Raw genomic sequence first — 10490 nt, forward strand, 5'->3', positions numbered from 1 at the left:
ATCAGCAGAATGCTGCAGCAGAGGCAGCAACAGGGCAGATGAACTTGCTTGCAAAGTGAGGGCAAGCAGGAAAAAGCTAAGTTTCCTTCTCCCACGTCCTTTTCTCTGGGCTGCTACCAGGAAGTGCTGCCCATAATTAGAGTGTGTCTTCCCACCTCAACAGTCAGATCAAAAGAATTCCTCAATGAGTGCTCAGTTTGTATTTTAAACAACGCCAGATCCTGTCAAGCTGACCACCAAGACTAACCGCTGCACAGGTTCTCACGGAGTCCAGACTGCCGTTGAATGTTCTATGTACCTCAGATGACCTTGAACTTCTGACGTCTGCTTCTCCTTCCTGAGTGTTGGAATTACATGGATATGCCTAGTTATTTTGGGGGGTATTAGACACTCAACTTCGGGCTCCTTTCATTCTAGGCAAGCACTTTGCCAACTTAGGTACAGCTATCTGCCCTATCCTTACTGGACAGCAAGATTGACACCTCAGATTGTCCTCTGACTGCCATACTTGCACCATGACACAAGCCCATACTTTAGTGTAGCTGTGGTGGGGGTAGCGAGGGACAAGGTCTTCACAGCTATACTTACTTATTCCTCCTTACGTACCCCAGCTACTATTTGCCTTGATTGTATTGCTCAGGGCCTGACTCTTCCCATCATCACCTCTACCATCAGCCTGGAGTGAAAGTCCATGGCAGAGCGTCCATGGCAGATGCCGCCCATGATGCCTCCTATGTTCTTGTCCTCTTCCTGACTCAACAACAATGGCAACTTGACTGTCAGTTCCCTATTTGTGACCCTTACTGGCTTCCTAGTTCTCTGAGGAGTGCAGAGGATCACCCTTCACCAGCCCCCCAAATCATCTCTCCTTGCCACATCCCTGCACCTCCCCCCTGCCTTCCTGAAGTGTGTGCTCCACTTGGAGCACCTGGCCTGACCTCTCACTCCATGCACCCTCAGCTACAGGCCTCTGTGCCTCCCCACAGACCCCACACCTTTGGCTGTTGCCACCCATGTCCTCAGCAGCCACGGGCAGATCTACATAGTGCTGACCAGGCCTGCGGTCATCCTGGTGACTAGCCAGGAAGAGTGATGGCCCAGCCTGAGCACACTCATAGACGTCCTGCTACCGTGGTTCTCTGGTAAGGCAGACCAATGGGGTTATACACCACACTGGCATTGAATTAGCTCTAGCCTGGCAGAGGCAGGTGCACCAATGTTTAACCAGACGCTGAGAAGCTAATGTCAGCTCAGCCTAGGGGCCTCCCAACCAGGTTTTCTGCGGTCCTCTATTTCCTGGGCTTGGCACAGTGGTGTATGTGTGGCGGTAGTGGTGTGTGTGTGTGTGGGGGGGGGACGACTGAGCTATTGGGAGAGGGAGGGTGTGTGCCAAAAGAGCCTAGCTCTTTCTCTGGCTCTGTGGCCTTGGTTGAGTCCTTCCCACCGCTGATCTGTATCTCTCTGTGACAGAGAAGAATGGTCTTGGTGGTCCTTTGGATTCCACCAGAAGAGACTGGCCCAAAGCAAGGGATCCTCAGACTCCAGAACCCCCTAGTTAGAATGTCCTGGCATGGGACTTCCCCCACTTCATGGGGTGGGGTGGGTAAATCTTTAACTTGCTAGCAGGCTGGAGTCTTTCTGGATGACTGGTTGTGGGGATTGGGAGGAGGATGTAGGTGTGTGTGGACAGTCCCGCTGTTGAAAAGGAGGGGATACAGGGAAGGGAAAAAAAATCGTGTGCAGAACAGGCCATGGAGGAACGTGGGTCTCCTGATGGGTAAGCACATTCATGTGAGGTTACAGAGCCCTTGAGACACGCCCAGAGGACGGAACGGAAGCACAGGGATGGTAACTCTCTTTGTGGCCACAGAGACCCAGCGCGGAGCCTGGAGCAGGGCCCAGAAGGACCAGAAACCCCCATTCAAGTGGTGCTCAGGTAAGGATGGATGGGCTAGGTAGCACCGGGGCCAGGAAGGGACCAAAAGCACTAGCCGCATGGACCATCTGGTCTCTCCTGGATACTAGGGTGCGTCCCATGAGCGCGGCAGAACTGCGTAGAGGGGAGCAGAGTGCTCTACACTGCTCAGGGACCCGCACTCTGCAGGTGAGAAACCTTTCCCAACCTCTGCGAAGGAACCTGTGGAGGGGACCCTGGTGCCCAAATGGTGCAACATTGCCTTAGGATCCTTCTTTCCACAGATTGCCCCTTCTCTACGAGTACCCCGCCTTTCTTTTAATTGTCCCGCCTCCCCAGGGTGCCCTCTCCCACCCCAGAATGCCCTACTCCTCCTAGATACCCAGCTAATTTCAGAGTGTCTGCCTCTTCAATTGCCCCATCCCTACACAGTACCTCACTCATCCCAGAGGGTCTGTCCCCTCCAAAGTGTCACGTCTACTCTAAAGACCCTTTCTTCAGAGTGCCCCGCCCTCCTGGGTGCCTGGCCCTGCACAGTGCCCGCCTTTACGTCATCCCCTTTCCAGGTGAGGCCCCCAGGTGGAGGCCCCGACATGGCATTCCGCTTCGGTGCGGTACTGGATGGGGCGTGCACGCAGGAGGATGTGTTCAGGGCGTGCGGCGTGAAGCGCCTGGGCGAGCTGGCGCTGCACGGGTGAGTGAGGCGTGGGCTGCACCGGGAGTGGGTCTCCGCAAGTACCCATCTCCGCCTCCCGGGGCCAGCCACGCCCTTGTCACCCGCAGTTTCTCCTGCACGGTCTTCACTTTTGGCCAGACCGGATCGGGTAAGACTTACACTCTGACAGGACCCCCTCCACAGGTGAGTAACTGGGTTGAGCTCCATCTATCCCCCCCACCCCCGCCGTCGGTTTGTGAGCGGGATTTCTGGGCGGAAGGGGGCGTGGTCAAAGAAATCCCGCCCTATTGGTTTGTTTACTTGGTGTCTGAGGAAGGGAAGGCGCCCCAGGGTCTTGCAGAGTTTGGAACTTTCAGTTAATTCGTCTGTGGGGTGGCACTGATGAACTATTGACTGAGATTCCAATGATATTGTGGTGGTGGGGGGCGTGGTATCGCTTCTAGCACAGTTAGTGTACTTCTCAGAGGGTGGCCCTTACTCTGCTGCTGCAGCTCCTTGCTGTCTTTGCCTCCAGGGGGAAGGGGTGCCCGTGCCCCCCAGCCTGACTGGCATTATGCAGAGGACCTTCGCCTGGCTATTAGATCGTGTGCATCACCTGGGTTTCCCTGTCACCCTCCGAGCCTCCTATCTGGAGATCTACAATGAGCAGGTAAGCGAATGATAGTCCACCTGGGAAGAAGGTCATATAGTCCAAGGACCAAGGATGCTAAGATGCAGAAGGGGAGGAGGGACCATTGTCAAAGGGCTGTGAGTGGATGGAGCCTGCTTCTTCTTCCTCCTCTCCCAGGTTCGGGACTTGCTGAGCCTGGGGTCTCCGAGGCCTCTGCCTGTTAGGTGGAACAAGGCTCGAGGCTTCTATGTGGAGCAGCTTCGGGTGGTGGAGTTTAGCAGTCTGGAGGCCCTGATGGAGCTCCTGCAGATGGGTAGGCGGCTTCACGGAAACTTTGTGATCAAGAATTCTTCAACTCCCTCTGAGGTGCCCTGGGGATCTGGGCTGCTGGAATTGGGACTTAAGAAAGAACTCTTGTGGCAGAGTGTTGACTGAGGTTTTTCTTTCCTGTTTGTTTCCTGCAATCGTTATGTCCCAAAGAAACCACACAGAGGTCTATATTAAGTATAAACTGATTGGCCCATTAGCGCAGGCTTCTTATTAACTCTTATAACTTATATAGCCCATTATTCTTGCCTATGCTAGCCACGTGGCTCAGTACCTTTTTCAGCGAGGCAGTCACATCTTGCTTCTTCTGTGGCCGGGCCAGGACTACAGAAAGAGCTTCTCTCTTCCCAGAATTCTCATTGCCCCACCTATACTTCCTGCCTGGCTACTGGCCAATCAGCGTTTATTTAAAATACAATTGACAGGCTACAGACCACTGTCCCACACCAGCAGAGAAGGGCCAGTCAAACAGCAATTCAAAGATGTGGCAAAGGTGTCCACATGCTGGTTGCCTTGCCTCCAGATCACCTGCCCATGCCTCTTGCTCAGTCCTCTTGATTCATGCCTTCCACCCCTGAAGAGCCTAAGGGCTGTGCCCCTTAGCCTGGCTTATCTATGAGATCCTACTTTTCCAGCCTTAGTTTCTCATCTGAGCATTTACTGAGAGCCTCCTCTGACAGACCCTGGGGACACAAACACTGGGCCTGGCTCCGCAGTTCTCCTTTCTGTTGAGCTCTGTTTTCATTGCTTCCTTTCCACACAGAAGGAGAGGTGCTTCTCCGCATTCTGCTCTCTTCTCCTCACCTGTCGGCGCTCCCTCCCTAAGCCGGTCCTTTGTGCCTCTGTCTGAGGACCTCTCTGACATCCCTGCTCCTGGGGGATGGCCCATTCTTCTTAGCTGGTACAGCTCCTGATGTCCCCTTCCCTAGGTCTCAGCCGCCGTCAGAGCTCCTCACATACCTTGAACCAGGCCTCCAGCAGAAGCCATGCCCTGCTCACGCTCTATGTCAGCCGCCCAACTGTGAGTGCCCAGCCTGGGAGAGAGCTGGGGGAAAGGCTACCAGCAAAGATCTGTGTCTGCTTGTATAAACCAAATGGGATTTTCTGGGTGTATGCGGGGGGACCTTTGACCTGAAGACCTTGTGACTTTCGATGGAGACAGTCTTCTCCGAATTCCCATCAAGCCCTGCTCCACCAGCCTCAGCAGGTACCCCCTGTGGACCCTGGGGAGCCTCCTGTTGGGGGCAAGCTGTGCTTCGTGGACCTGGCAGGCAGTGAGAAGGTGGCAGCAACAGGATCCCGAGGGCAGTTGATGCTTGAGGCCAATAGTATTAACCGCAGTCTATTGGCACTGGGTAAGAACTGGGGCCTACAGGCTTGACTTCCGGGTCCTTTCTCGGCTGGCCCCAAATCCCTAGGGGACTGGCCTCAATACTTGCCTGTGGTGTGGGAGCTGCTGGTGATGTCCCTTTTCAGTTAGTTATTTGTTGGAGATCTCTCGAGTCTCTGTTGAATGCTGGACATTGGGTGGGCACCACACCCGTACCTCCAGAGAACTCAGTCTGCGCTGGACACCAATGTGAAAAGTGATGAGTTGAGACTACAGTTTCACTGGTCTGGCTGAGCTTCCTGCTCTGTAGCAGTCCAGCCAAACAACTTTGGGCACACAGTGCAGTTTCTCTGGGTTTCCCTCTTCCCACCAGGCCACTGCATCTCCCTGCTGTTGGACCCACAGAGGAAGCAGAGCCACATTCCATTCCGAGACAGCAAGCTCACCAAGTTGCTGGCAGACTCACTCGGGGGCCGTGGGGTCACCCTCATGGTATCCGATGGGCAGAGGAGCTGGTAGAGGGGCTGGGCCCTGAGGAAGGGTTTCTTCCATAGAAGCACTCAGGGGAGGTCCTCTCTAGGTTGCCTGCGTGTCTCCGTCAGCCCAGTGCCTTCCTGAGACTCTCAGCACCCTGCGATATGCAAGCCGAGCTCAGAGGGTCACCACCCGGCCACAGGGTCCCAAGGTGGGCAGGCAACAGCCAGAGCCTGGGTCATCATCCTGGTTGAAAGCTAGGACTGGATCAGAGTTGGAATTTGGGTTGGAATCCTGGGAATTATGTCATGATTGATGTCAGGGTCATAGTCAAGGGTCTGTGTCACAGTTAGAGTCTGGGCAAACCTAGGGCTAAAGACTAAGTTGGGTTGTCATCAGGATATATCCAGGATTTGAGCTGGTTAGGTCTAATATGGGGTCTGATATGTGGTTAATTTTGGGAACCACAATCTAAGCTAAGACTGGGCCAGAACTGAGTTTGGACGTGGAATCAAGTCTGGTTCTGGGTCCCTTCAGGATGACCCAGTGAGGACAAGGTACAGCCTGGGCCAGCACGCAAAGCTGGCAAGTGAAGCAGGGGCTGGAGTTTGGGCTCCACAAATCCCCCCAGGAAGCTCTTGTGCAGTATACCAGCCTATGTCGTCATAAACAGTGACCCTGGGTTTCTTCCTTGGTAGTCTCCTGGAGTAAAGCCACCCCAGCAAGGAGCGGTTGAGCTGCTGCAGCTCCAGGAGGAGAATCGTCGCTTGCGGTTCCAGCTGGATCAAATGCAGACTAAGGGTATGAGCCCCCTGGGGGCCGGGAGGGGGGTGTGGGTAGCAGTACAGCAGTGCCTTGCTTTTCCACAGCACCAGGGATCCATGGGGCCCGGGTGGCCTGGGCCCAGCGGAACCTCTATGGCATGCTGCAGGAGTTTATGCTGGAGAATGAGAGGCTCAGGTAAAGCAAGATGGGGCCAGCCCTGTCCCTACCCCTTTTCGCTCATCTACTTTGGCCAAGATATTACCTACTCATCCCTGTTTCTCTGCTCCCCTTGGTGGTGCTGGTCCTGCCTCCATCACCTGGAGCCGACCCCCTGACAGGAAGGAAATGAGACAGCTGCGGAGCAGTCGAGACCTGGCCCAGGCAGAGCAGCGTGTCCTGGCCCAGCAGGTCCATGAGCTGGAGAGGTGAGTTAGCCATATGGAAGGCCGGGGGCATGAAAACTGGCAGAGGGGACTTTATGAAGTGAGCGTCAGGCTTCTGATTCTGAGCATTGCCTTTGGCTTCTGACTCTGTCACCTCCTGGCTGCATGTGTCACCCTCAGCTAATCATTTGACCATGGATTTACTGGGCCCCTCTTCTGGGAGATGGGGGTCTTGGCTTGGCTGCCCCACAGAGTTGTTTGCGAATGAGCAGATGAGGTCATACAGAGGTGTCAAGGTTGAGAACTGAAGGCTCAGACCCTGCTTTTCTTCCTAGGCACCTCCATTCTGCTCAAGCTCTTCCCCAGCAGGGCTCTGCCCCCGTGTGCCCCTGCTCCATGGGTCCAGCTGCCCCCTGCCGTGTGAGTCCCCGCCCACCCTGGGTTGTGGAAGACAAGATGGAATGTCGTAGTCATATCAGCCCTCTTGCAGGCACTGCCACCCTTCTGCCCCTGCTTTCACCTCTGTCCTCTGTGCCGAGTATCCCTGGCCCACTGGGCCTGCCCACGGAGGGAGTGCCATGTGCCACAGGTAAGAAAGGCCAAGAGGAGCCTGGAGAACAGGGCTCTGGACTGGGATGTGGGGTGAAGTCTCCGTCTGGGTCTGTCTCTGCCCAAAGTGTGGAATGTGCTTGCCTGGCCTCCAGTCCTGCTTTCTTTTAGGAGAGCACTGTCTCATTCACTTACTGTTTCATTCACATACATTCATCTGTGTCTTCATTCGCTTCTTTATCCATTCACCCATGCCTTCTGGACATCTCCCTAAGCCATCCTAAGCTTTGGGTCCACCGCTGTTTTGGTCTATGCCTTCAGGGAGCTCCCAATACTGGGGAAAGACATTACAAGAACCGCCTGTAGGCCACAGACTTCTGCATGCTGGCCTGCTGTTCTTGGTATCCTGTGCTGCTGGAGTAGCTGAGGTCAGCTCTGGGGAAATGGTACCCAGACAGGAACGCCTGAGCTCACCCAGTACGGGCTTTGGTCTTTTCAGCAGGAGCTGGGGCCCGAGGCCCCAGGTCACATATCTCTTTCTGCACGGCCCCCACCCTCAGCACCTCCACAAAGCCCTGGCTTTTCCAAGCCCCCACGAGAGAGGTGGGTCAAACCTGGGGTACTGGAGTGGGAGAGGGAGGCCTGGAGACACTCGGCTCATCCTTCCTCCACATCCACGCAGGAGCCACAGTGACTGGACACAGACACAAGTCCTGGCAGAGATGCTGATAGGGGAGGAGGTTGTGCCCTCTGCACCACCCATGCCCACTGGGTCCTCAAACCTGTCACCCATGCTAAGAGGTAAAAATGTGGGGGTTGAGTGCTTTATGGGCCATGGGCTTCCCATCTTGAACCAGGAAACGATGAGAAGTGATTTTGAAGGCCTTCCTGGTCCCAGCCTTTGAGTCTCCTGGCAGGGTCCCCTTCCTTAGTTGTGACCTCTGCTGGAGTCTGGGACTTGGAGGGAGTGTTTGAGGCTTCCACAGAAGAACATGGCTCTCAGTAGGCTTGGCAGGTGACCGGGGCACACAGGATTTGAGTTTCATTGCTCCTTAGGAGGATCTGGGATCCCGAACCTGACTCAGAGGCCGGAGGCTGTCACATACCAGATCAGCAACTCCCTGAACCTTGGCCAGAGTCAGTCACAGCCCAGCGAGAGCATGCAGGGCCCTAGCCAGGGCCCTTCTTCTCGTTAAAGACTGCCAGACTGGTTCTGCCCACCAGGCCTGCATCTCTGTGTCTGAATGGGAAAGACATGTTGCTGGGTAGATCTGGGGAATTCAAAGTTAGTAAGACCCCCACCCCCCCTCCAGACCTTGAACCTGAGACTGGGTTCAGAAGACCAGTGGTGTGAGCATCTGAATAAAGCAAGAAATCAGCTGTAATCTAGTTGGTCTTGTGCTCTGGGTGGGCATCTAGGGGGTGTCACTTCCATGAGGACTGGAATAGGCTGTAGGGCTGACAGCAAAACCCAAAGACTTCAGGATGCTATAGCCACATCCAGAGTTTGGGCATGGGGAGCTACGGAAGGCTGTCGAGATGTCCCCAAGCTTAGGTTTGTGTCTTGGTCATACTGACCCCATGGAAGGTAAAGCAGCACCTTGGCAGAGATTGGCAGAGAGAGGAATAGACACCTTGGTTTGCGGTGCTTACTTGGGGCATCCAGTAGGGACTCCTCTGAGACCTGAGCTATGGGACTGGCCAGGGCTCCAAGCAGGCAAGCCTCAGCCATAGGCCTGTGGGAGCCTTGGGGAAATAGCAGGCCAAGCCAGTTAGGAGCCTGGGCCTGTTGGAGGGCTGCTGGACTGTCCTGGCGACCTCCTATCTCTGAATAGGGTGGCATAACTGTGGACACAAGGGCCAGTTCTCCACCATACTCCCCGATACAAGACCAGGAAGACCCCAGACTTGCTCACCCAGCATTCTCCAAAGCATGCTTCCATCAGGAACAGGGGCAAAACGATAAGGCCCTTCTGAATGTGGCGTGTCTTAGGCTTTTCTGAGTCTCCATGACTCCTGAGTCTGAGTAGGGAAGGTTCTGGAAGTTGGGACTGACTAATTCAGTCCAGGATGCAGCCCCCATGGAGCAGAAGCCTGACTTGTTATTGGACATCTGGGGGATTTCAGCAGAGACCATAATGTCCCTAGAAGGTCAGGGTCAAAGTAGAGTCCAGAGCAGACTTCTCCACACAGGTTCCAATCAGATGTTGCTTCTCCACAAGGGGTCCTGGGCAACTTAGCTGCTCTGAGCCCAGGTTACCTTGTGTCCAAAATGGGCACAACAGTAGTGTTCCTTTACTTGACTCTTATGGAGAGGAAATTCTCTGGCGTTTGGAAATGATGTCACAAGAGGCTTCTTTTGCCAAGAGTTCGGTCAAAACAAAAGTTCTAGTCACTTGATAGTTTGATAGAATTAACAAGCCCTGACCCTGAAGATGGCTCAGTTGCTACATAAGCACCAGTCCATAGCACACACACGAACATCACTGTGTGTGACTGGTGAGGTGACTCAGCAAGCAAAGGCACTGGCTGCCGTGCCTGTGGCCCGAGTTCAATCCACAGGACCCACATGTGGGCAGAGAACCATCTCTGAGTATCCTGACCTTCTCCAGGAGGCTGAAAACGGGCAGATGGACAGACAAGCAAGTGTGTGCACGCACGCACACACACACCCCATACAGGTGTAGTGGCACATGCTTGTAATCCCATGACTGAGGAGGCACAGATAGGGAGATCCTTGGGATCCGTCAGTCTAGTCTAATCAATGAGCCAGGCCGAGAGGCTCTGCCTCATAAACAAAAGGTAGGCAGTGCCTGAGAAACCATTCCTGTTGACCTCTGGCTTCCGCATGTTTGTGGACGCACATCCACACAGACACATCCACACAGACCGCTCGACAGAACTTATGGGAACCTGCCTGGTGTACACAGGCAGTGCCAAGGAGCTCTGCCTGGGCAGGGGTGCGGTTCTCAACACAGGGCTCCAAAAACGCCTTGTGGAGGTGATGCTTATGCAGAGGCCTGAAGGGAGAGGGGATCCCAGTTGGCAGCATAAGGTCCCCTTTCCTGATACTTTCACAGCACCGTGTTGATGTGGGTGACGCTGAAGTTTCCCACTCCTCCTTGGCCCCCTGAACCCTTATCTCACTGCCTGGTATACAGCCCTGCTTGTGGGGAGGTTCTCTGCCCTGGCAGTGAGTGTGAGATCCTTCCCCAGCCACGCTGGGAGATGGAGGATGGATGGGGACCACCAAGGGGCGACCCTGGCCCCAGCTGCCTCATTAGCATTTGGTGAACCCTCTTCAGCCAGCCAGGTTCCTGGTTCCAGCTTCTGCCTTTAACTCAACAAAAGCCTCGAGTCCTCTCTAAGACACACGGTACTCGGCCAACCTCCACTTCCCATAGCTGCCTCGAGCAATGTTACTGTTCCCTCTGCCCTCCTCCCAGGATGGCTACTTCTCT

The 10490-nt window shown here is 54.7% G+C and overlaps 1 protein-coding gene across 3 annotated transcripts; it reads left to right on the forward strand.

Annotated features, from left to right (window-relative positions):
- Nucleotides 1–1624: 1624 nt before the first annotated feature.
- Kif12 (kinesin family member 12) lies at nucleotides 1625–8414 on the forward strand. Of its 3 annotated transcripts, none has more exons than XM_048459297.3 (19): nucleotides 1625–1777; nucleotides 1871–1936; nucleotides 2026–2104; nucleotides 2482–2609; nucleotides 2699–2774; nucleotides 3106–3240; nucleotides 3379–3514; nucleotides 4458–4549; nucleotides 4727–4883; nucleotides 5232–5350; nucleotides 5439–5543; nucleotides 6031–6133; nucleotides 6202–6292; nucleotides 6436–6522; nucleotides 6816–6900; nucleotides 6971–7069; nucleotides 7529–7632; nucleotides 7712–7830; nucleotides 8086–8414. In XM_048459297.3, the coding sequence occupies exons 1-19, from the start codon at nucleotides 1752–1754 to the stop codon at nucleotides 8223–8225; spliced, it is 1947 nt and encodes a 648-aa protein (XP_048315254.3). In that variant the 5' UTR covers nucleotides 1625–1751; the 3' UTR covers nucleotides 8226–8414. The 3 variants fall into 3 exon arrangements, with proteins under 3 accessions (XP_048315254.3, XP_048315255.3, XP_085542232.2); XM_048459298.3 differs by having other exon boundaries at nucleotides 7532–7632; XM_085686106.2 differs by lacking the exons at nucleotides 7529–7632; nucleotides 7712–7830; nucleotides 8086–8414 and adding an exon at nucleotides 7351–7500.
- The last annotated feature ends 2076 nt before the right edge of the window (nucleotides 8415–10490 follow it).

The sequence above is a fragment of the Myodes glareolus genome, chromosome 3, assembly GCF_982192425.1.
Source record: "Myodes glareolus chromosome 3, mMyoGla1.1, whole genome shotgun sequence".
In the NCBI taxonomy this organism is placed as follows: domain Eukaryota; kingdom Metazoa; phylum Chordata; class Mammalia; order Rodentia; family Cricetidae; genus Myodes; species Myodes glareolus.